The sequence below is a fragment of the Ictalurus punctatus genome, chromosome 13 (genome assembly GCF_001660625.3).
Source record: "Ictalurus punctatus breed USDA103 chromosome 13, Coco_2.0, whole genome shotgun sequence".
Taxonomy (NCBI): Eukaryota; Metazoa; Chordata; class Actinopteri; order Siluriformes; family Ictaluridae; genus Ictalurus; species Ictalurus punctatus.
The window spans coordinates 21,426,836-21,453,586 of record NC_030428.2 but is presented as its reverse complement, the minus strand read 5'-3'; the positions used below and the strand labels follow the sequence as shown (position 1 = coordinate 21,453,586).

The 26,751-nt window shown below is 39.7% G+C and overlaps 1 protein-coding gene across 6 annotated transcripts in view; it reads left to right on the top strand.

The window, feature by feature from the left end:
* Positions 1 to 2,024: 2,024 nt before the first annotated feature.
* The window catches only part of baiap2b (BAR/IMD domain containing adaptor protein 2b), a 61,427-nt gene continuing 36,700 nt past the window's right edge, over positions 2,025 to 26,751 (top strand). For 3 of the 6 annotated variants that reach the window (XM_053685018.1, XM_053685019.1, XM_053685020.1), the window contains exons 1-3: positions 2,026 to 2,288; positions 15,808 to 15,883; positions 18,870 to 18,956. In XM_053685018.1, the coding sequence (XP_053540993.1) occupies positions 2,217 to 2,288; positions 15,808 to 15,883; positions 18,870 to 18,956 (235 nt within the window). In that variant the 5' untranslated portion in view covers positions 2,026 to 2,216. Of the gene's footprint in view, positions 2,289 to 15,807; positions 15,884 to 18,869; positions 18,957 to 26,751 lie in introns of all 6 variants that reach the window. The other 3 variants (XM_047159608.2, XM_047159607.2, XM_047159610.2) reach the window with 3 other exon arrangements.

Here is a 26,751-nt window from a genome sequence, read left to right as displayed (position 1 = left end):
TTTGGCTGGTCCCCACAGGATTCTTTTTTTTTATTATTTATTTTTTTTTTTAAATTTACAAAAACTACAGCTTATTATTTAAGAACCTAAAAGAGTCCAAAGGTTTCCTTTAGGTTACTCAGGTTAAGGTTAGGTTTGGGTTGTAGGCGTACCATTAATCAGGTGGATTAATAATGGTCAATGGAAGGAAGGTCTTCACATGGATAGCAATACAAACCTGTGTGTGTGTGTGTGTGTGTGTGTGTGTGTGTGTGTGTGTGTGTGTGTGTGGCTGGATAGTAACAAAAGCAGGATGGTCCATTACAGTAGGTGACTTTCCTTGACCTTTAAAATGTGCGTCCTCCTTTTAAATTTGGAAAGACTGGAACATTCTTAAAGGCCAGTGTGTGTGAGAGAGAGAGAGAGAGAGAGAGAGAGAGAGAGAGAGAGAGAGAGAGAGAAATGGAGAGGAGGAACGCCTGTTCGTGCAACCCACAATTAAACCCCGCTAAAGTGTTCTGCGTGGGTTTCATCCGTCATGATGTGAAAAAGTACGGAGGGATCCCTCGCCTACATCACACACACACACACACACACACACACACACACACACTCCTCCACCTCCGCCAGGAATCCGCAGTGCTGTAAGTGTTGCGTGTTCAGCACCGCTCATCGCCCCCGCGCGCGCGCGCGCGCACACACACACATACACACATCTAGCGTACACAGCTCAGGGTTAGAGTTAGACTTTATTGTGCCATTCAGACATCATCCTCACATCCAAAACTGCATATTACTTCACTAACCATACTACACTCTTAAAACAATAGTCTACACCACCACTGAAATCTATTCTTGGCATATATTTTTTTATATAATACTGTAGAATGCGGTTTTGGAAGCAGCCCACGTGTCTAAATTGGTACACAAAAGGGTGGGATGGATCATGTACACGATATACTATTGTACAATAGCCTACAGTGGCTGTGTCATCATCCCAAAATAAGTCAAATTATTTGGCAAATATATATTCGCTTGACACGAAATATCAGTGTGAATTTTATTCGTTTACAAAGTGATGCTGAGAAATGTGTTCATCCTACAAATCATCTGTTATGGATTAAAACCTGCACAGTTTGCACACCCATGAATGGAAAGGGATCACCTTATAGGACATTAACTGACTCATCCAAATCACCCATCACCATTGCCTCACACCTCTGAGGTTTAGGGTTCGATTCCTGCCTCTGCCTTATGTGCGTGGAGTTTGTATGTTCTCCACGTGCTTCGAGGGTTTCCTCCAGGTACTCTGGTTTCTTTCCCCAGTCCAAAGACATGTATTGTAGGTTGATTGGCATTTCCAAATTTAAATGTGTGTGTGTGTGTGTGATTGTACCCTGTGATGGGTTGGCATCCCATCCAGGGCCTTGTGGCACTCCGTCCTAGTCCCCTGGGATATAGGCTCCAGGTTCCCTGCAACCCTGTGTAGGATAAGTGGTACAGAAAATGGATGAATCTCAGCACTGACACTGACATGATAATCTGTGGTGCTGGTACGAATGTAGCCTATTAGGTTCAGCAGTGTTCACTGGGTCCTGAAATTGGTGGTGCATCTCTATTATCAGAGTAGAGTGTCAACTCCAGTACACTACAGTGTTCCTAGTACAGAGTCTGGATCACAACTACAGTGTTGTAGGGGATAGACTCCAAGATCACTGAGCTCAGGCTGAAGCACTGACTGAAGATGAATGTGTCTATATGTGTTTTATTTTATATATCAGATTTGATCTCAGGTACGCTAGGCTTAGATGATAAAGAATAAGTTCTTATATTTTAAAAAAGAAAAATAATTAGCCCATCCATCCATCTATCTATCTATCTATCTATCTATCTATCTATCTATCTATCTATCTATCCATCCATCCATCCATCCATCCGCCGGAGCCTTAGGGCGATTCCGCATGAATGGTTTTCTTCCCGGTGGTGGGCGGAGCTTTGGGCGGAGCTTCGGACGAATAGAGAGCATCCCTCAGTGACGACATCAGCAGTCTTGCGCCGGCTCTCCTCCGCGCGTGGGCACACAGTGAGAGAGAGAATTCCGTATAAAACAGAGCGGCCGGTACTCTCTCTGGCTCAGCGTCTCTGTGTCACACTGCAGTGCTGATCTGCTCTCTCACAGCTGAAGTTTTCTCTGTCACGCTGTCGTTTGTCTCGTAGTGGGAAATAAATTCCTGTCCATGGTTGTGACTGGAACCTCTAAAATGTCCCGAGCCGACGAGGTGCACCGCATAACGGAGAATGTCTACAAGGTGAGTGTGAGTGTGTGTGTGTGTGAGTGAGTGTGAGTGTGTGTGTGAGTGAGTGAGTGGGTGTGCCTGTGAGTGTGTGTGTGTGTGTGTGTGTGTGTGTGTGTGTGTGTGTGTGTGTGTGAGAGAGAGAGTGAGTGTGTTAGTGTGCGTGTGTGAGTGAAAGAGAGTGTGAGTGAGTGTGTGTGAGTGAGTGTGTGTGAGTGAGAGTGAGTGAGTGAGTGAGTGTGTGAGTGAGTGTGTGTGTGTGTGTGTGTGTGTGAGTGAGTGAGTGTGTATGTGAGTGTATGAGTGAGAGTCACCACCATATGCCTCCCATATGGTGAGCTTATTGTTAGTAGTTTGGTGTTATGTGAAAACAGAACCTGGACCTTTGGTGTAAGTTTTGTGTTGTGTTTTGTTTGTTGTGTTTATAACGCACCTATGTAAATGCAAAATGAAGTGTGCACTTGCAAGGTCTTTTTTTTATTATTGTTCCGTGACACTTGATCACTACGCTGAACACATAACTCTCGGGTTGTTAACAGTACATCTCCGTTACTCCAGCTGGGTGTTTCTGTGGTGGTCCAAACAACATCTTAGATCTTGGTTGATTCAGTGTACAATATGAGTGTAATATACAGTAGTGTAGTGCTACTGTGCATAAGCTATACACACACACACACACACACACACACACACACACACACACACTTCTACACAAAGTTGTCTGTTTTGTTGGAGCTTTCTTTAGAACGCATGGAGACGAGACTGTGTAAAACAGCTGGACAGAGCATGTCTGAATCCAACCATGTTACTGACTAGCAACTCGGAGCAGGACAGACTCTTGTCTTCAGATTTTTCTTATACGACTCTTGTCTGCTGTCTTGTGGCCGTTTTATAGAAACGTACTTGCCCAGTGCTTCCAAAATCCTACGTCTGACCTAATGAGGCATGTTAGTACAATCCTGTGGACATCTGGGTAGGGGCTTAAGTATCAGGACTGTTAAACCCTGTACATGAGGCTTATTTCATCTGAGGGGGGAGGGAAGTGTGCTGATCCGATAAGGTTCACGGTTGTGGTGGTCAGCGGGGAACGGAGTATTGAGGAGTTTGCTCTGGACTCAGTTCTGTAACAATTAACTGCATTGGAGCTGTGCTGTTCTGCTCAAGATGCAATTGGCTAATATGCTGAATTGTGCTTACTCACAGTTATTCAAATAGACCAGAATATCAGTTTGTAATAAAAAAAAAAAAAAGTTTCTAGGTCTGTTATAATTCTGTCATTTTGAAGGTACCTTTACAAAACTGATTCGCGTCACTGCAATGCAGTAGATTTTGCTCACCTTCCTTTATTTTTCTGGTATTGAAATGATCTCTTCCTACACGTGAGACAGGGATGGTCAGCTCTGTTCTTCTTCCTTAACACGCAGTTCATACGGAATACATACAGGAGCTTTAACAGAGGGCGTGGGGATTGGGTGGTAGGAAAGAGATGGCTTGTCAATGGTTGTTTTTTTTCCTTTTTTTTTTCTTGCAATTGCAACTTGCCTCAGAAGCAGCAAGCGGCTCGAAAAATTCCATACTGCTTCTTTAAGATACTTGGAATGATAAGTTGCATTGGCACGTTCAATGTCAAGTGTGGTTTTAAAGTTCAGTCACATGAGCAGGTTTTATAGCTGTGAAGTTAAAGTGTCCCCCCTCCACCTGTACACAATGATAAATTTTTGTACAGTCTCGAAAGAAATCATTTAGATACTGCTGAAACTGAGATGTGTATTTTTGCTACTACTGCCAAGAAAGCCTGGTGTAATAAATCAATGTGAAGCAACCATAACTAACCAGGAGGGATGCCAGTGCATCTGAAGCTTTTTTCCCTGTCAGATTTAATTAAGTGCCTTTCACAAACAGGAAATCATCACAGATCTTTAGAAATCTGCGTAAACACCATGCTCCCTGTAGACGTTGCTGACTGACACCTACAGCGTGCTAGTGTAATGACTGATCAGTGGCAGTGGGGGAACAATCGAGCTGTGCAGGATGTAACTCGGTATCGTTATTTCGGCAGCCTGCGGTGAACTCTAGAGACTATCGGAAAGAAGCAGTGCCAGCTGAGCTAATGAGTCCGTACTGAAGGAAAGACTGTCCCTGCGTCCCACTTGGAATACTATCCGTACTAAATAGTATCCGAGATGAGAATTAGTGTCTCCCAAATGGTAGTATGTTGGTATCCCGGAGTTACCCGGATGGTCTACTATTTCCAGTAGATTTTCGAAGTGTGGATCCGTGGACACTTTTTCAGCGATATATTTCCCACAACTCTTTGTGTGAGGGAGTTCAAGGATGCATTTTAGACAGGCGTAAATGAAATGTGGAAAAATAAATCAAGGGAATGATAAGTATAAATTATATAAGGAATAACGGAAGAAGAAAGGCAGCGAGGAGTTTGTTTACAGTTAAGGTATTCTGTTCCGGGCAACAATGTTCTCTCTCGTTACACATGTTAGTATGTCCCAATATTTGCATAATCTTTTAATACACACTCAAAAATATGTACTTGTTCTTAACAAAAAGAGTACATACTTTTAGTACATAGTGTAAGCATGCCAGTTGGGGATGCAGGGTGTGTCATGTGGACTGGAGGTGGCTGGGGGATTGTTTTCTTTCTGTTTATTGCCTGTCACTCTCAGCCCCGTAGCATGGACACGGTACAGATCTGCTTGGAAGTGAAGGGTTGCAGCTTTGACCCTTGTTTGGGCACCGGATTTGGAAGAGACAGACTCCGGCAGTGCCAGTTGGAGACGATGAGGATGCAGCAACGAGATAATTGATGCCACATGACCTGCAGAGGCGGAATGCTTCATTTGCTTGCTTCAGGCTGCCAGTCGGGATGAGCTGGCACAAAGGGCTCTGGGTTCTCAGCTCTCACGGTCTCACTTCTGCAGACTAATGAAGTGAATTTGGTGTATTTTGTATTTGTATATTCCAGCACCATTTGTATGCAATCTGTGTTGAACCAAATACAGACTAAACAATATCAATGTGGTCATTATGCCTAGTGTGGCACGTTTTCAGGTCCTGGATAGGAGAATTAAATAGAGATTTGTGTAAAGTGTGTGTGTGTGTGTGGGAGAGGTTAGGCCTGGCAGCTGCTTAGTAATCTCACAGTTCCCCCTGAGTGTTAAGCCTCTTGTCGGTGGTCACGAGTGACTCAGTCTGCATCTGCCAGCATGAGTTGGTGGCATCTTGTGGTCTGTGTGTGTTCGAATCCATCTTAGCTGATGTCCCACAGTATGTAGGCTGTATATCAAACTCTTGTGGTTGTGAGTGGGGGTGTATAATCGAATATGGTCTCATTGGTATCAAATTTTGTACTGGAGACAACTAAATAAAAATCTTTTCCTTTATACTGTGTTGTCAATCCTTGCAAATCGTATCTCGTTAAGAAGGATTTCCCACTTGTCTGTCACATTCGAGGACTTAATTGAGGTCTTTGATGTCCTATTCAACAGTTCTTTACTGCTGTATATAGTAGCAGAGGCACTGTTCTTGACGTTCTTGACGTTCTTGACATGATTGATGAAGTGCAGTACAAATGCCAAGCATCACCTTCAAAGACAGTAAGCATGAATAAGTGTGTCTTAAGGTATGTAAGGTACATGTGAACCTGGCAAGTCACACACATCAAATGGTGTAGCTTAAGCTCAGGAGGTTTGTACATGTACCAGTTCTAAAGTAAACATCATCTGCACGTGACATGCCTTCAAGTTTGTTCTCTCTTCCTGATACCTGTGAATGTGTACACGATGTTTGGTATCGGTAGAGCTGGTTTTGGAAATGTTTGAACATAAATGTCGACGCTAATGAAGGATTTCTGCGTTTCTCACAGTTTATATATATGTATGTATGTATGTATGTATGTATGTATATAATGCTTGATCATTCTGAGGTTTATTTACACCCTTATTTAATCTCTGCATGTGAAAAAGGACAGTGACAGTTCTAACTGCAGATCATTTCTGGGAAAAGTAATTGAGTTTAGACAAATAAGGGCTGGTCTGACGATGAGGAGGAACGCGGGGGACAAAAGTGACCCAACTGTAATCAGTGACAATAAAATTTTCACAGATTTAGAAATGTGGCTTGACTGGAATGTATGGTCCTTATTACACTTTAGATATGATATCATCAAGATTGAGTTGTGGTTGTGTTTTGGCATAAAACAGATTAGATCATCATTGTTGTTCCAAAGGAATGTGGTATGTGTTGGACGTCACTCATTTGAGGTCTGGGAATAGAACCATGACGGACAAAAATCACTCAGAAATAAGTATCATGAGGCATTTTATAAATCAGTATTTGTCTGTTCACTGTCCGTTTGTTGGCTAGGAAGAACAGGGTCACAGAGTGGATTTTCAAACCTTCCTTAGAGAAAAGAGCTAAATCAGGCACCATGCTAACCTACTTTACTGCAAACCCTGCTTCTAACAGATGGTAGCGTTGTGACTTTGGCACTGGTAATGTGTGTTGTTTATTTGCTCAGGCTCTTACAGGCTTAGTCATCATAGTACATACACTATATGTCCAGTCTGTCCCAGTATCGATTAATATGTGGGTTAGAGCGTATACTCTAGTTGTATACTAGCTGTGTACTCCATGGCAAACCTTCTACTCAAACATGCTCAGTCTGTGAGCTTATTGATTTACATGAGTTTATATAGTGGTTAGCTTATTAATCAAAACTCCTCTAGTGTCTGCAGGTTTAAATGGCACCATGCCTAGAGATGCGTCACTCTATAACCAGATACACCACATTTTTCTCATCTTTTGCATGTTTGAAATCCTTCACACTTATCAACTCTTATATTTGTGTTTATACAGAGCCTTAATGCACGTAAAGATTTCCATCAGCCTGTGTACATAGATCTGATTACAAATTCTGTGTGAATTATATGTTAATATATAAACTTGCTAAATGTATGCATTACCATCCACGGTGTATGCAGTCTGAACCATATTTATGCACTTGCGTTTAATGAGCAGTGTTGAATAGTGCCAACTGTGGTTTTTAATTAACTTAAAGCTTAATATATTTCAACAGACCATCTTAGAAGATATTTATTTTAGGAACATGATCCAATTTTTCAAACATCAGGCACATTATTTAAATGTTTACAATTCTATTTTTTTTCTATATTTTTGGAGCCATAGAGTATTTTATGTCTGAAAGTTCCACTGACAGAATACATTTTTAGTAAAACGGTTATTAGATTGACGTATGATGATAATAATGGTGGGTTGTGGTTTTATTTGGTAATTGTAAGAGTAAAAAAATCATGAAGTCTTGGCTATGCTTTGTGGAAATGATGATCCCTGGACCCAATATTGAGAACAATGGTTTTAATTGATGTTAGTCTCAGCAGAGTGCTCATAAAATGTCCTAACTTAACAGATATCAAGAAGCATTAGTTGAATTTCTATCCCTCGGTCTATCTAGCCCGTGCATTGTGATGTATTTAAACAGACTATACACATTGTTCGATCAGATGACAGTTTCACTTAAATCATTTTTTTCCAAATGAGCAGTCACATTATTCCTGGATTATTAAAATGCCTGCAAAACATCACTATTAAAAGCTCAACACAACAGTGGCATTTGTGCAAATGATGCAGTTTTTTGTGTTTTCATCTTCGTCTTATATTATGTTGGTTTTTAATGAGACCAGCAACATTTGTGAAGACTTACAAATCTGTGTCAGTGTGTATGTACATCATTGTCATAATACATGCTGTGTAGATGACAAGTGAACCAGCTGTTCTGATGTGGGGGGGAGGAAATGTGACATCCGTTTAAAAAAAAAAAACAAAAAAAAAAAACAACCTGCTTCTTGCACTAGTATTCAGGTGTCCTGTTCTGTGTTTTGGGGGTGTGGCTTTGGAGGAAACATTAAAAAGAGGATCTGTATTTGTTCGAATTATGTGTCGACCCATCTACCACTAAAATAACAGTGTTTACTCTCTTCAGTAGCTTGTTTTGCACCAGCCAAATATAAATATGTCTCTAGGATCACATAAAGAGCTGTACAGCCTTCATCTTAAGCCAAAGCCTCTAAATTGTCGTTGCGGTGACACTTCGGCTGAAATGTTTCTAGACAGTGAACTAATGTGCTCCTTTGGCAGCCATGTTGGAACTAATTTGGTGCAAAGAGGGAATAGTGATGGGATTAATCTCTCTACTGCTGTGCTGTTTAAAATTGCAGATTGGTAGGACAACCTGCCAGGGCAATCAAGGTCAAAGAGGAGGGGTGTGAGAGATGAGACTGGCAGAGGATGAGGAAAAAGTTATTGTGACTGGTCTCAATTTTTTTTGGATTGAGGGTTGAACTAAAGGAATTAGAGGGATGGAAGGGGAAATATCCATCTTCCCTGTGCATCCTTTTTTCCAGAATTGAGAAAATGAGAGCACGAGAATAGTGCGTGGTTGTAATAGGATTCTTACTGATGGAGAGAGTATGAAGATGGATTTGGTGTCTGATAGAATTGCAAATGCATACAGTCTGCAGGAGGCTATGTAAAGGCATTTCATCTCTGATCTTACTGCAGAATAACAGCACACACTTCTCAATTTGTCCCAGATCACGTGTACACACACATGAGCACTTGAAAAAGCTTTACTCTTTCATTGTTATCATGCAAATTAGGCTGTGTGTGTGTGTTTGTGTGTTTGTGTGTGTGCCTTCTCACTCGTCAAACTGATTCACACAAGCCACTGTTGCTTTTCTCTGAATGGATCGCCGTGTTCCTCTGGATGGGGTTCCTCTGCTGCCGTGCATTCCGATAATGAACAGTCGCTCCTAATGGCTTCATCTGAACTCCCCCTCTGGCTGGGCTGTGATGGTATAGCCTGAACGTGCCGAGAATGCGAATAAACTGCAGCAGAGAAAGAAAGGACTGCGGGGGAATTCCGACACGACCAAATATGGGCACGGAAGTCTTCTCCTTCACCTCAGTGAGGTGGGATTCATGCTGGCGCAGTTGTGCGGAGGCGGCACACACTCCCACAGTAGATAAGAACTCATCTGAAATGTAAATGGCAATATGCGCATGTGATGTGTGTTCACATCACTAAGTCTCCCAGGGCCTGATGGAGCGACGATGCTTTAGCCATGAGATTTGTGCTTGCTGTGGACACTAATGGATTCAGTGATCAGTGAACTGTGATGGGATACGATGATATAAGGAACGCATCATTAGTTTTATTTATTTATTTATTTTAAAAAGGCTATCGAGTCAACGATTTATTATAATGTGAAAGTATGCAGAAGAAATGTTACCATTACAAGTGCCATATAGTGTAAAAAAAAAACAAACAAGAATGCAAATGATTGTCACTGGGTTCATACCACCAGTTTTGTTCCATCAGTTAAAGGAGCTAGAAGATAGTGTACATTTAAATCTAATTTATATATAAGATTTCACCTTAAGTACCACTGTTATGTTCCTTTATATCATTTGTGCCGTATCTAGTCCAAGCTTTTCATCCATGAAGGTGAAAGGGAAAAGTTTAAGGGGAAAGTTTAAAAAGTACGGATGCACCAAACGGCCCCAATTATACAGCTCTGATACCTGATACTGATACAATTTCGACTTCCTCTCAGTGGCCAAACCGATTGTCTGATGTTTGACATAAGTTGGCAGCAGAAGCTTACAGAGATTAAATAACAACCTGCTTTAACACAAGCTACAGTAAGTTCTCTGTTCGCGTACAAGGTCTGTGTTGTGTCAATCAATATCATACATATTCATGAGATAAAATATAAGCAGATTCAGAAAATATGTCAAATTAGACTTGCTTCCAGGCTGTTGAGCGTTGGAACAGAAATCATTTGCTCTATCATCAGGAGGTCAAATCGTGCAGCCATTTATGGCCAGGAGCCAAGGAAGAAAAATTGCTTGTGCTCTGTGGGTGGGAGGAATGATATTACTGTCTCTCCTCTGTCAATCACAGTGACACTAGCCAATCATCAATCTCTGTGAGATCGTATTGTAAAAGGGCAGATAGCTCTTGTTTTACGCATGTGATTAATCATGACCAGAGGTACAGTTGACTGGCTTCACACGTCTCTGAGGAAGCATGTGTTAGCCTTAACCCTTCCTGTTTGGTAGCTGTTGTGTGATAGGGGAGAGCAAGATGGTGGGTTGGAATTGGCAGGTTACCAAATTGGGGAGAAAAAAAGATCTAATTCCAAGGCAGCTGAGGGTTAAGGATCCCCGTTCAAGGGCTCAGAAATTCAACTCAATACCTTGGACACTTGACCTTTAAAGCACCACTGAGTTAATTATAATTTTGTATTGAAGTAGTTGATAGATTTATAGTGGAAGCTTATTTCATTTTACTTATTGTATTATTGATTAGTTTTATTTTTCCTGAATGGCTGTCATTTAATCTTATTGCACATTGATATACAAAAGGCTAGGGATATACCGAATGTTCGGCAAGCAAAATTAATAAAGTGAAAATAAGTGAAAGGAATAAGTGAAAAGGCCGAATAAATTCGACTGAACAATGACGTGTTTGATGACGTGACAAAATAGCCTAGCAACCAGAGTGAGACGCACGAATGTCACGACCTCGATGAGGGGGTGCGCGCATGCACGAGCTACGTGCACGAGCTACGTGCTCTTTGGATGTTTACCCTGGATACGTGCGTTTGTTTTTTTTCTGTTCCGGAGCATGTTTCTGTCATGTCGCGAGACGTAAGGGAGTAGAGTACAGAAGCAGGTAAAGACGTATTTATTTAAGGGCAGGCAGACAAATCCAAATCCAAAAAATTTAGTCAAGACAGGCAAAGGGTTATCAGGCAAGCGGCAAACAGGCATAAATGGGGCAAAGCAGGAATCAAAGTCGCGGTCACAGAAAACAGGGTCAAAGCACAAAACAAGAAACATGAACTAGTTCTAACAAGAAACGTGAACTAGTACTATGGACAGGGAGCGGAAAAACCAGCGGGGACTAAATGAACTAATCTATAGTTTAAACTAACTAAATCTATCAAGGAACATAATATTATCAACGTATCTAACTACACTATATCTACTATAACACTCCGCAAGGTGTACAGCGACGCGAGCGGTATATATCCCCAATATAATCAGCCATATAGAACCCAATAGAACCGTTTTCTGCACTCTTGTCAATGCACTTTTTAATGCACTTTTTGTTGTAAGCTACAGAGTGTTCCATTCGTTCAGCAGTCAGTTATAGGCCTAACATCGGCTATTCAAGGGGGCTCAAAGATGACCACATACAAATATTTTTATTTTACTCATTTATTTATTTAAAGTTATATTGTGCCTTGTTGGTAGCCTATGCCTGCTGGAATGAAAAAAAATGTTCAGTGTTAAATAAATATTTTGAAATTGTAGTTTTTGTAATTGATTTTTTTCTTTGACAAGCAAGACAAAACAGTAAAAAGCACATTTTGACTATTTAATTTATGAAATGTTGAAAAAGATGGCAAAATAAATGGAAAAAACACAAAAAAACGTGTTCGGTATTCGGCCTTCGACTTTCGGCCAAGTTTTTCATTATATTCGGCTTCGGCCAAGAATTTTCACTTCGGTGCATCCCTACAAAATCCCTACCCTGATCTGACCTCTGAGAGTGTCTGTTAGTCTGCATTCCTTTCTGTACGACTCTTTAGATCTTTTTTCTTGTCAGTCATGCAAGGATGTAACACGGGACATGCTGCTTGAATCAAAGTTCTCTCTGGAGTCTGATTTGTGATCAGCTGTGCGTCTGTCGAGCCAAATCCTGAATTTCTTGCACTCTAGCTCTTCATGCTTCTGTGTGCCTCACAGATTACATTTTAGCTTCCTCCTTTTTTTAAGTGTTTGGCTCTGTGAGTCGGCTGACAGCAGCCAGTGCTGTCAGGCTAATTATCACAGCTGGAAAAAAGGCTCAGCTGAGCTTCTTTTGTGGAATGGCCGATAGATTGCATTACTGATGAGAAGCTGAGATGAGGGCGGCGCTGTGGCACAGCGGGTAGTGTCGCTGCCTCAGGCTCAGGTTTGCCTGAATGGAGTTTCTCTTGGTGTGATGGGGTTCCTCTCACCTCTGGCTACTTTAGTTTCCTCCTATGTGTATGTGTGTGAGCGAGTGCATCCATGAGCTAGGCTCTATGATGGATTGCTGCCCTGTTTTCCTGCCTTGTTATATTTCTTATCTTTGTTAATTGTAGCTGTGGATTTTAACAGTGTATTGTTGGTATACTATTGGCCCATGTATAGCTGTTTCGGATTTCTGCTCTCAGCGGAATGTGATGTTCTTCAGGATCTTCTTGAAACATGAACGTTTTATCTGATTGTTTTTTGGTGTGTTTTTGAGGTTAGATGTCTCTGCTGTTTCTCCTCTTTGAGAACTTATTTTATTAATTATAAAACAAAAACAAATCCAATTTTATGAAATGATATTCCTCAAAATAGCACCATTTGTACTAATGCATTTGAAAAGCCAAATCATTTTAAAGTTATTACAGAAATGGGGTGCAAACAGGATATTAAGCTATTTAGATTAAATTTCCTTCTCTCTGTTTGGATTGATTTTATAATACTAATCTTCAGCTGAGTAGAAGCATGTATGACAAAACAAAACAAACAAACAAAAAAACAGGACAAAACAGTTATTGCTAATCGACTATAATTGTAATAGTATTTTTTTTTCTTAAAAAAAACAAACATATTGCTAAATCCACTGCTGCATAGTCTACACATCACACACTTTTGCCCTCTTTTGTTCTTTTTTGTTTTGTTTTGTTTTGTTTTTTTGTTTTTTTTATAAACCTGAATCTTGTTTTCTAAGAAGTGGAACAGTAGGAGGCATTGAACTAGTTTAGTTCACCAACAGCTTCACTTCACAAAACATCTCAAGTGGAGCGTTTGATGTTCACACACTCATGCTCTCATTAACCTTTTCTTACAGTTGGTACATTCTGCTGCTTTATTGGAATTGTTTCCTTCTCTTTTCCTTTAGTTCTGAATTCCTCTGATAGAAAGTGCTTTTCATGATTCACACTTCACACTTCTTTGCCATGCCAAAGAAAAGCCTGTGAAATAAAGACAAGACCACTTGTAAAGGGAAAAGGTCATACTTTATTCTGTGTGCAGCAGATGTTCAAGAGGAGGGAGATTATTCTGATCAGGACGCTCAAATGGAATGCGGAGAGTTTTTCTATCACAAGGGGTTTTAGAAGGAACAAATGGACTCGAAAGGGCAGCTGTGAACGTGGGATCGGGTGAGTCAGCGTAGGAGCGTGGTTCACCACGCAACCTGGTGCCTCCTCACTCCATACTCAGCAGCCCCTCTGTGTGTGAGTGCCCACTTCTGAATGTGTGTGTGTACAATATGTGAATCATCAGAGGAAACTTCAGTGGCCTCAATCAGAAACTGCAGTGATTTCTGGGTAGAAACTGTGCTGGAGACATGTGCATGAGACACTTCTTAGTTTTAGGTGCTGGGAATGAGTGAAGATGTTAAGTGAAGCAGATGCGTGTTGGTGTTGAGATCCAATTGCATATTATTCTCAACTGAAGCATATAAAACCGTAAGAAAAATTGTAGTACTGATAAAACAAGATATTTCTCCTATTCCTGATTCATATCACCACCTTAAGTTTAACATAACTTTAATGAATTAGGACCTAATGTAAATAGACTTGAGTATTTAGTACACTTACAGTTGCAATCAAAATCATTCAACCCCCTTTGCAAATCAGGTTTATTGTTAAAATTTACAGACTTTCAGCTGTTTGCAATGAACAAATCGAACAAAAGCAATTGAAACAGTTCAACATAACGAATGCGTCAAGTGGTTTCCCCAAATTAAACTGAAAATGCAACTTATAATGACTTCTCCAGTTTCAAAATTATTCAACCCCTTCATGGCAAGCATCTTTAGTACTTAGTAGAGCACCTTTTTGTTGTTATGACCTGCTGCAACCAAGATGCAGAGCTTCTGGCAGCGTTCCTGAGGAATCTTAGCCCATTCCTCATGAGCAATGGCCTCCAGGTCAGTAATATTCTTGGGTTTGTGTGCTGCAACTTCCTTCTTCAAATCCCACCAGAGATTTTCTATGCTGTTCAAGTCAGGTGACTGTGATAGCCCTGTAGAATCTTCCAGGACTTCTTCTGCAACCAAGCCTTGGTGGAATTTGTAGGTATGCTTGGGATCATTGTCCTGTTGGAAGGTCCAATTTCCTGGTACTTCAATGAATACATCTTGCCTTCCACACACTGCAGGTTTACAGTCCCAGAGGATGCAAAGCAGCCCCAGAGCATCACCGAGCCACCACCATGCTTGACTGTGGACAGAGTATTCTTTCTTCAATCTTCTTCCTCCAGACATAAAGCTGATCCATCATGCTGAAAAGTTCCAGTTTTGTTTCATCACTCCACAGAACTGAATCCCAAAACTTCTGTGCATTATTGATATGATTTTGATCCAACTTTTCTTGTGCTTTTGGGTCAGTAGTGGTGTACGTCTTGGAGTTCTGGCATGAAAACCTTCTGTGTTTAGTAAGCATCTTACTGTACTCACTGAAACCTCAGTGCCTGTTGCCACCAAGTCTTGCTGCAGGTCTTTTGCAGTCAATCGAGGATTTTTCACAATCTGCCTTCTCAGATCTCTGGTTGTAGCTATTGATAGCTTCCTTTTTCTGCCCCGTCCACGTATTTCATGAATTTTCTGCCCCTAGTCAGTTCAGGTTTTTCATATGTTCCAGCTCAAGCACACCTGGTAACTAATGAAGCCCTTGATTAGTTGCATCAGGTGTGCTTGAGACAACACCTGTTTTGAATATTTGTGCTGTTGTGAGGGATTATGTTCAGGGGGTGGGAAACCCTAACCCTAACCCTTGGAAACTGGAGAAGTCATTATAAGTTGCATTTTCAGTTGAATTTGGGGAAACCAATTGACGCATCCGTTGTGTTGAACTATTTCAATTGCTTTTGTTTGATTTGTTCATTACAAACAGCTGAAAGCTGTCAATTTTGACAATAAACTCGATTTGCAATGGGGGTTGAATAATTTTGATTGCAACTGTAGATATAAGTGCATGTATCTAAAAGTAAGGTAAAAGTCACTTGACAAGTATACTTGGACATGCCAGTATATCAACACAAATTCTTATTTACAGTGGCAGCCTGGCAAGCAGCAAAGCCACTTGAGGGGATTGAACGAGAAACAGTTGAAGAAAATACTCAAGGTGAAAAGGGAAGATGAAAAATGATACATCATCACTGTACAGTAGTTATTTCTGTTTGGTTAAAGTTAAAGAATTCTTGCAGTGTTTCTATATTGAACAACCACCACAATACCAGAAAACGGTTGATAGCTTGGATTTGTTAGTATGTCTAGGGATCCCATTATATTCTCTGTTTCAGTGACTGTATACTTGTGAGGTTGGCTTTTCCTCTGTGTTGATAGTTCTATGTGTGTAAGTGTTGACTGCCTATGTGCTTACCAAAGCCTCTGTTTCTCTTTCAGTCCATCATGGAGCAGTTTAACCCCTGCTTGAGGAACTTTGTAGCCATGGGGAAGACGTACGAGAAGGCTCTTTCTAGTGAGTACATCGTCACCAATTGTCTATTATCCAATCACGTTTTCTCTCTCAGGTATTTGTCCAGCTCATTTGCTTGGTCAGTTGCATGCGTACAAGCTGAAACCGTAAAGGGACTGGTGAGCATACAGTATACAGTACACACTCTTTGGCTTGCTGAATTCTTGGTAAGCTTCAAGAATTCAAAGCTTATTTTTGGATATAAGGACGCAATGCTGTGTTATATGTTGTAAATGTACTGTATGTTAAAATATGTCTTATTGTCTGTGGGGACTTCGGCTTCCTCTGTTGTACTGATTACGTCATGAAATGTTCCACGTCAAAATCCATCTGCACCCCCTGGCATCCCTCTCACCCATGCATGGCTTCATTAACCATCGCGTCAGTTTGTCTGATGGACTCCATATTTTTGTTTTGGTTTGTATAAGTGGACGTCAGGTTGCACATGGACAAGACACAGTCATAGTGATGCAGGCATCGCAATGTTGTGTCCTGGGAAACAGGGAAGGCAAAGTGGAACACGGAGCAGGCAGAAATAGGCCAGGCTGGTATGTGAGCATTAGCACAGTCTCATAGAAGGAAGAAAATGGAACAGTGCACTTGAGTATCCAGGACAAGCTTGGCTGAAACCTGTAAGAAGTACAAGGACAAGCAGTTTTTTTTTTTTTTTTATCAGGTCATTCCAGATGTATTTCTTGTTAGTGTATACCACAGGGAGTGTATCACGTAAATCATAGCATAATCACAGCATAAATCTGCCATAGCATAATTAAGTGTCTACAATAATAATCCTTAATAATTAAAAAGTCTGACAAATGGGAAGACAATATGATTGTTTCGCTTGTAAAGTATTTACTGTTAGAAATAACTGCAAACCCAGTGGACTCAGTAGTTACGATATGAATTTAAATGAAAAGTTTTGATTTACAGTACTGTGCAAAAGATATAGGCACACATTTTTTTTTAGTACAAACTTTGTTATAGATTTGTTATTTCATGACTTCTACATTATCAAGTCAATACAAAAAAACATTTTAGATTCCCAAACATTAGTTTTCTATCACAAAATAAATGTTGCAGTAAAATCTTTGTATGTCAGTAAAGAAAGCAGCATATTACGTGGTAAGAGACACTTTTCAGACAAAAAAAAACACAATGAAGGCTGCTGGGTTTTGCTGCAAAAATAAGAAGCAAGTGCGACAGTCAAAGTCTCCAGAAGAACCGTGTCTGGTTCCGCAAGATGCTCAATAAAACTTACACCTCATTTCCTTATAAAACTGCACTAATTGTACCGGAGACTACTGTTTTTATTTTTTGTCACACCAAATATTTACTTTGTTTCATTTACTGTTTACTGCTCTGTATGGAATTTATTTTTTAATGAAGAAACATTTGATTTCATTATTTTTGAAGGCATCTTTACATCTACAGCATTTCTTTGCATGTGCCTAAAACTTTTGCACAGTACTGTAATTTATAATGAACACTATGTACCAAATTTAGTTAAAATCTAGTTTGTGGAAATGCACTACACTTCACCTAGCAGCTGTAGAAAATAACTGTGTGTGTGTGTGTGTGTGTGTGTGTGTGTGTGTGTGTGTGTGTGTGTATACACTCAAGCAGCCTGATGAGTTAAAAATAGTCCTGAAGCCCAGAGTGGGAATTGCTTTCCATCATGCCAGCCCTGCCTGGGCCAGTGCCACTGTGGGTTGAAGGATCTCTTCACTGGAATAGTAAATATAGCAAATCTCCCAGACTGAGAACAGAAATCCTGTACCAATTCACCAGTGCAGATGGGCTTTCTGAATATTTTTAATAGACTGAAAAGAATGTCATGTAAATCAGTTTCTCCATGGGTCCAAATAGGATAATTGGGAATTTAATGAGGTTTTCCAGATGTTTTTATACCCGTTCCATCTCATCTGCTAATTTTCTGAGTTTTCTTTTATTAATCAGATTGATCTGTGAAGGGCAGTGGGTTTTCAGCCCCAGGACTGAAGCAGATTCATTATGAATCACTGTTTTAGATTTTATCTGAGCCACTTTGCACAATAGATCTGAGCATAGTATAGTTGCTGGTTGCTTTGATTTGAGCAGCTACCATTAACCCTTTGTGCTTTTGCATCTGGCATTCTGACTAAGGGATATGGTAGAAATGTTGTAAATCATTGGATGTAGTGTGGTTAAAATGATATGGGAGACTGAAGTGGTCCTGGTGGTCGCATTGTTTAACCCCTTTTAAACCAGTTCATTTGCTTTTGGCAAAAGTCACGCCACTGTGAGCTCTGTTCATATTTCTTTTTTCTTTTCCCCAGAGCCCCCTCCCTAGCACGCTCTTCACCACATAGGCTTTCCATTTGGAGTAATGGAGCAACAAAGCCCCCCAGTTTTCAGCCCCTAATCTCCCCTTAAACAGGAAATGCTTGTCATGGCCTTCCATCAGTGCTGGATGATGAGTCTGTAGTCTGTACCTGACTGAATCAGGAGCTTGCGTGCACTACATCCACCTCTTCCACTCACCATTTCATATTGCGCTGTAGATTATGCTGCGCTGCAGAAGCTTTCATTAGTGTCCAAGACACTGTGAGGTCTGAGTTGGAGTTATTTTTTCATGATTTTCTGAACTATTATTGCCAATTAGGTCAGAGTGTATCTTCTTCTGCCCTAGCTAAAATATCCTCCTTCTTATGAGTTCAGACTGTATGTCTGCTAAGCTGCTGTGTTCTTCTGGCTGCTTACTACAGGTGAGACTCGGTGCTCATTTGTGGCAGGACTGCACAGATTGGCATTTCATATTCCTGCATTTTGTGCATCGCAGCCCAATCCCAAGCCGCGCCTATCCATCATGGAATATACCGTAGATCTTTAGGTTTTCCCCACACCTGTCCCAATAGGTTAAGGAAGCCATTAAGGATATAGGGATGCCCGAGGGTCATAGAGATCTAGAACATTCCCGTTTCTGATGTCCCAAATGCTTCCATGTTTTCAGGTGTGACATTTGCAGCAAAAGGCTACTTCGACGCCCTGGTCCGGATGGGTGAACTGGCCAGCGAGAGTCACGGCTCTAAGGACCTTGGTGAGTTATAGACCATAGCTGCAGTGCCCCATGCAGTGCCCAGGACTTTGCAAAAGACTCCAACAGCGTTCATTTTGGGGATTGTGTGAAAATGTCTGATGCATAATTCATAGTGCAGCCATCTTAAAACTCAAATACAAACACGGTAAACTAAGTAAGCACAAAAACCTTGCATCCTTTTTCGCGCTGTCTGCTATTCTGTTTTATCCAGAAGGCATGTTTGTAAGTGGTTACCACAAAAGTCATGCCTTTCTTGCATATAGGTTTACTTTACATCAGATGAGTGAGAACATTATCTTTCCTTGATTGAAATCTCAACATAGGAAATATTGATTGTTTTGAAATGACATGTATTTTATATGATTGCAATATTTTGATGTCCATAGCCCTGTACTTCACACAATAACTAATGATGGGCAAGCCGAAGACCTACAGTATACAAGATTTACTGTATGAGAATTTGAGAACGCATAATGCAATGTTTATGCTTTAAAGTTGTCTTGAATATCTTATAATGATATAGTTGAAATGCAGAATCCTGTCAGCAGTTATACATTATGTCCTGTATCTCAATAACAGTGTGCTTACTGAAGAAAAAATAAGTCATTTTTAGAGACCTCTACTGCCTGTCAAAGGCATTTACAATATTGAAACCTTTCTCACAACTACCCCAGGAGTGGGGCTGGGGTTGAGTTCTGTTCTAGGTGAGGGTGGGGCTAATTTTTCAGTCAGGAAGTGTAAATAGAAGCCTGAAACGGAGAACCTAGTGAGATCCATTGGATGGCAATATTGCAAATCACAGTTTCACAGTGTTTTTGAAATTATACGTGTATATTATCAGTCTAGGAACACTCTCAGATATTGCTAACTGCACCTTTAAAGCAATAACAATCATGGCATCCTTTATTGTACAACTCTCGTACGCTGGTCCATAACAGTGCAGCATTTGTAATTTGTATAATTCTTAAGTCTCCAGTACAATTTATAGGGAAGGAACATGGATTGTATAGTGATGTACTGGATGCTATAACTTTGACGTTTATAAATGAACAGAGATGAAACTTGCATTAGGTTGCTTCAAAGTCCAGTAGCTTTTGGTCACTGAGTAAATTGGCTTTCGGCAGCTTTCAGCACTGTATCTATTGATATCAGGGCAAAGATTCACACGGTGTGATGGAGTTGTGTGGAAGCGCTGCAGTGCCAGCTCTCTTCATCCTGCTTCTTAAAGCAAATCTAATTCTGATACTAAATCTCATTGGAAAAAGAAAGGGGAGTGGGAGCTCCTTTCTGACTGTATTATTCATTGCAGAGGCTTTGTCAGACCTCTTACAGGTCACAGTAGCATCAGCTTTCATTTTGTGTCAGGTTGTATTTCTGTTAATGTTTATTTAGTACACTTTACCATTATTGGAAATTTTGTCTTTACCTCTATGATGACATCAGCTGAGATTTTTTATTAATGGAGACAGGCAGGTGTTTGTTTTTTTCTTTTTAAAGAAAACCTCCAGCAAAAATTGTTTTTCAGTATTATGGATTCAGTATAGATTTCAAAATGTGTGTTATTCAGTAGTATGGATTCAGTATACATTCAGAAATGTGTGTTATTCAGTAGTATGGATTCTGTATATATTTAGAAATGTGTGGTATTCAGTAGTATGGATTCAGAATAGATTCAGAAATATGTTATTCAGTAGTATGGATTCAGTATACATTCAGAAATGTGTGTTATTCAGTGGTATGGATTCAGTATAGATGTAGAAATGTGTGTGATTCAGTGGTATGGATTCAGTATAGATGTAGAAATGTGTGTTATTCAGTAGTATGGATTCAGTATAGATTCAGAAATATGTTATTCAGTAGTATGGATTCAGTGTAGATGTAGGAATTTGTGTTATTCAGTAGTATGGATTCTGTTTAGATTCAGAAATGTGTTATTCAGTAGTACGGATTCAGTATAGGTTCACAAGTGTGTGTTGTTCAGTAGTATAGGTTCAGTGTAGACTCACAAATGGCTGCTAAAGGTTTAGTAGGTTCTCGACAGTTTGATATTCAGTGGTATAGTTTCAGTATAGGTTCACAAAACTGTTTTGTTCAGTAAAATACATTCAATATACGTATCTCCCCAAAATTAAATTATTCAGTAATATAGGTTCACAGAAGTGTTTTTTAGTAGTATAAGATTCAATATAGGTTTACAAAAGTGTGTTGTTCAGTTGTATAGATGGATATATAGATGAACTATATGTTCACAAGTTATCCTGTAGTATTTGTTCAGTATAGGTTCCCAGATTGTGTTTTCAGTAGTATTTGTTCAGTATGCATTCATAAAACTTGTGTTTTTCAGTAGTAAAGGTTTAATATAGGTTCAAAAAGTATGTTTTCAGTAGTGTAGGCAGGAATCAGTCTCAGCGCGTATGTGTGTGTCTGTGTGTGTGCATGTGCGTGTGTGTGGACAGAATGTTTCACATCTCCTAAATGCAGCTGCTCTTTCTCACACTCTCTAAGAAAATGTGTCTACTGGCCACACCCTTCTCTTTCTGTTCTTCACGCATCACTTCTCTTGTTTGCCCTATGGTAGATATCTTTGGATGCTACCTGCATTAATGTCTTGCAAAAAACATTTTCTATTCTTCTTTTACCTTCAAGTAAGATGAAGAAATTGAAGAAGTATAAGGTGGGACACAATCCCAGAGTATAATCAGCAAATAATGCACTTAAGTGAGTTATTAGAGCTTATGCACAGAGATTCTCTGATCCAGAAGGGTGGGTGATTTTGAGAGGCTGTTAAAAACAAGAGTGTGTATGTAGCAAATGTCTGAGTTGGTGTCAAGGACTGCAAAAAAGCCTGAATAATCGTGCATCCAGGCTGTGTGTGTGTGTATGTGTGTGTGTGTGTGTGTGTGTGTGTGTGTGTATACAGTATGTGTGTGTCTTAATGTGTGTACAAACTGCATTGACCGGAGAATTAATTACAGTTATGGAAAATGAATTACAAAGCGCTCTACATGTCACATTATTGATGAATCTTGTCAACCTCTAAGCCATAAGCTGTGAATCTCAGTTATCGACTCCTCCGTCCTCACATTCTGAAACGTGTGATGCCACTCCCCTCACACACACCTTCTCTTTTTATCTTTGCTGCTATATAAAACCAACTATATCTCCTGGTATAAGATGGGGATGTTGATTAATTCTCTATAACAGAAGCTCTGACAATAGTACCAGGTGCAAGGCAAATCACAATTTTATATTAATGTGCTCATTCGAATATGTTATCGTTTCTATAATCGCAATTAATTCAACAGGAAAATGGATGGATGGATGGATGAATGGATGGATGGAAAGACATGCATAATTGTTGATATGCTGAAGGCGTCTGTTTTGGAGGACTTTGCACTTTTGGGTACCTATCAAGCTGTGACTTGTGTTTTTTTTTAAAAATTAAATTATTCATGTCAAGAGAGAAAAAGAGACGTTGATGAGGGAAGCTGCTTTGTGACAATGTCTGCTGTTAAAAGTGCTGCATAAATAAATCGAATTGAATTGAAGTTTTACCCTCTGATCGCCCACCGCTGACTCGTGAGGAAACGAGCATCAGCTCTGTGTAATTAAAATATCTACATGAGTCAGAAAGTGTCACATAGGGAACTGGTTTCTAGGGAGAGAAGGTGAAACTGTGGTGAGAGGTATTGCAGATTGAGCAGTACTTGAGAATGATGTGAAAGTAGGACCAAAAAAAAAAAAAAGCATAATGGTGTAGACTGTGCTTGCAAAATGGCATGAAAAATGTGGTGCCCTAGCCATCCTAAGCGGCTCTGGCAAGGTGTCAAGTTCCTGCATTATGCAGACGAATCCATTACTCTTGTTAATGTGTACTGCATCAGCTGTACGGATCAAGAGGTCGCTGTAAACGACTGTTGTGAATAATACTTCGGACTCTGCAAGATAACCAATACATCTTTTATCTGTAAAACAAAAAACAAAACCCACCAGTGTATGTGTCAGGATTCCCTTACTTAAGTAGTTATGGAGAAACCTTGACTGGTAAAACTGACAGTCTCATTATTTGGTGTCATCTCCCTGTCCCTTGTGTAACCTCGCCGTGTGAAAGGAGTTGCGTGGAGCTCCGGCGCTCAACACCCGTGCACGCATGCAAGAACGTAGCCTTCCCGAGGATAACGCTGCTCTAAAAATAGAGCACACACGCCTTAGTACACTCTGTTCTGCTGCAGAGAAAGGCAAACTGTGGAAAGAGAGTGTAAGAGCGAGCAATAGCGCTGTCCTAAAATGGCTTTTTGGTGATGTCAGTGTTGCCAGAACCAGCCTCCACTGTCTGCCTCCTGCTCACCGCATGAGTGTGTGGGATACTAAGCAGCTTCCGCTTTCTTCCTGCCCAAATATGGTCAACATCCTGGGTACTGACTGTGCTTTATAGAGGTTGAGCTGTGAATGCTGCACTAGCACAGCCTCCTCTGAATTATAGATGATATGGTGATATTTTCTGTGCAAACATTTCAACAAGCTGATATTAATTCCACCTTAAAATAGACTCTGCACTTTTGCTGTCAGGAAGCAACTTGAGAGCCTTGAGCTAATGAATGGCTGCAAAACAAAGGTGTAATTAAAAACCTTAATCAGCGGTTTACATACAATAACAAGATAAAGGAAATGGAAGTTAGTCCAAATTTAGACCTTCAGCAAGCCTTTTTTTTACACAGACGCATTAACATGTCCTAGTAGTTATTGTATTTGTCATTGTCAACATTTCTTCAAGCCATTAATGGCTCAGACGTCCACCAGTATGGAGGCTGTGCATTAAATGCTCCAAAAATCTCTACTTCTCACCTGGTTGCTGTTTAATTAGAAGTTTTATGTTTTGTTTGTGAGTAATCTGGATTTCATTTCACTTCTTCTGCTCTGGCTGAGTTTCATGCCTCGCAGGTGGCCATGTTTTGAAGCACCAGCTTCCTCGTTAGAAATATTTCACATGAAGTAGGCTTAGTCTAATGGATCAGCCTTTTGAGTCATACAGAGAGTTTGAAATGATTCAAGTTTCCAGATCAGGAAGAAAGTACTGTATACACACAAACACATGATTTATTTTTGTGACGAATTGATTTATTTATCCTGAGCTCGGTTTATTGTCTATGTGTCGTTCCTGTATTTGTGGGTCTCGCACGCTTAAATTGACCCTAGGTGTGAATGAGTGTGTGAATGTGCATCCAGGGCGTACTCCTGCCTCACACTCAGTGTTCCCAGGTTTGGATCTGGATCAGCTGCAACTCTGACCAGGATGAAGCACTTAAATGTACACTACATGCCCCTTTTTAGGTAAAAGATACGTTAGATGCTAAAGGTTTTGAAATGTGTACCCTTGAGGATAGCACACCAGTGGCAAGGAAAAGTACAGTTTAGTACCCATTTTTCTGAGAGCTTATGTTAAATAATAATAAATAACACTATACCCAACACTAACTCTTACCCTACAATCAGTAAGCAAAAAGGAACACTCCTGGCTCTTCTAATGTTTTGGGGGAAAAAAATAAGAAAATAACTTCACAGGTTCCAATTATCATGTATTTTTGTCATCAGCATAATCAACATGATCCCCTCTCCACTAAAAGATGCCTTTAAGATTTTTCCTCACCGCGTAATGCAGTAAGTTAATGCTAATTTCTTTACTAGCATGCAATGAAACTGTAACAAAGACTTATACCACTACACTACAAAATAGTGTTGTATGTACATCAGCCATTCTGTTTTCCTATCACTATTTACAGTACATGCATCTATAGTGTCCTATGTGTACAACCCAGTGGTATCATGTTTTTCTAAAAAGACATGTGCTTGATAACTTGAAACCTATGAAGGTATTTTGCAGATGCCACCTTTAATTGTCTCTATGATAAAATATTGTGCGTGCTTGTAAATTGCTAAACAGGAAAATGTTATCTTATTCTTCCCTTGCCTCTCTGAATAAAGAGTATAGGATAAAAACAAGAAAGTAGACCTCAAGACACAATCCATAATGTTCTCCCTTTGCACACATATAAATGAAGTCGTTTAGAGATGCAGGTCTCCAGCCAGCATTCGGTTGGTTATTTTTAAGGAGCAGGTGAGTGTGTGTTGGGGGAATTTTCCAGAAAAGAATGAGATGTTAAAATCACAACTTTTCGAATAGAGGTGCTGCTGAACATCTTTTCACCTCGAGAGGAATCGAGTGGATATGCAGAACAGTGTGTTAACACCAGACTGACACTTCTCTTAGCTGACAGCTTGATGCTTACCTTCCTTTTTAGCAGAGATACAGATGTGGAAAGACAGTCTATAGTTTTCTTCTCACTGTAAGGGAGTGGGAAGCTCGGACAACTGCTTAGTGTTTTCTTACACTCATTTTGTCTTACCCCCTTAGAGTAATAGTGTCTTAGCTTTCAGGCCCTTCACGCTTGTATACGGCAAACAGTTCAGACCTAAAAGGATGTCGATGCACCGTATCAATGTTATCTTTCAAAAAAAGAACAGGATAACTTTAATATAGTGGAATCGTCAGTTTTTTTTATAAGATGCTTTATTAGTTTCTAGAATATTTGCCCAAGAGGCTTTACAGAAATCCAGATTCAGGACCTGTAATAAGGTAGCTGAGTGTAAGAGTGAGAAATAAACTTTTCCTGAGATAATAAAAGAGAGATATTTTGAAGGAAAGTCAAATGCTCTAGGTAGTAATAATAGAAATAAGAATAATTGTAATATTGATCATTCTAGACAGGTAAAAAATATATATATAATAACATTCCAAAAAAGTCACTAAAGTTTATGGTGGAAAAATGAGTAAAGAGCAAATGAGAGGTCCCATTAACTACAGAACAGCTTTCATGGTGCCCTAAATTAATTACATGCCTAACTATCCATCAGTTTTCATTGTCATACCCCTTACCAGTTAGTGTGAGTGCTACCGCAGTCATCAATCTCTATTGTGGCTCTAACAGCTGCTCATTAATGATAAAACCCCTTTCTGTCATCCATTCTCTTTAATCAACCTATAGCACAGTGCTGCTGAATTCCCAAATCTGACTGGCTGCAAAGCAATCCCAGGTTTATATTAATGCACTCATTCTTTCAAAGTATATTATTGTTTCTATAATTATCTATATAACAGATAAATCAAAGGAATGGACACTATGATGGACACTCCACATAATCGAAGACTAATAATAAAAAGATATAAAAATGTGCTATTATTGAAGAAGGAATACAATAAAGTGATAACAGGAACTAAATTCTCTCACACACTAAATGTAATTCTTCCACAACATTAAATGCCATTATAACCTCATAAAAGGTATAATGTGCCATTCTTTAATAAAATTTAATAATAACAATTGGCAAATTGTTGTGATATAAGAGGAATAAAACTTATTTAAACAGTTTGAAAATAGCTCATTCCACAGGTGTTACATTTCAAACGTATGTAGCCTTGTGATTGTGCAAACTATTTGTAATTTATTTCCATTATGCATCACATCATCTTCGGTTGTGTAATTATAAAAGAAAGCATCAAAAATTGCTCCATGTGACATCATGGATTGGACACAACTTTCTCCCTATAAAGAATAAAAAGAAAAAGTAATTAGACCTGCGCAATTGTATTGCTTTGTAAAAATAATAATAATAATAATAATAATAATAATAATAATAATAGTAATCAATCTTTAAGAGATCAAGCAAACAGACCTGTTTTGCATCAAGAGCCTTAAAATGAGATGCCAGCTTACAGCTAGCACAGCTACACCTGTCC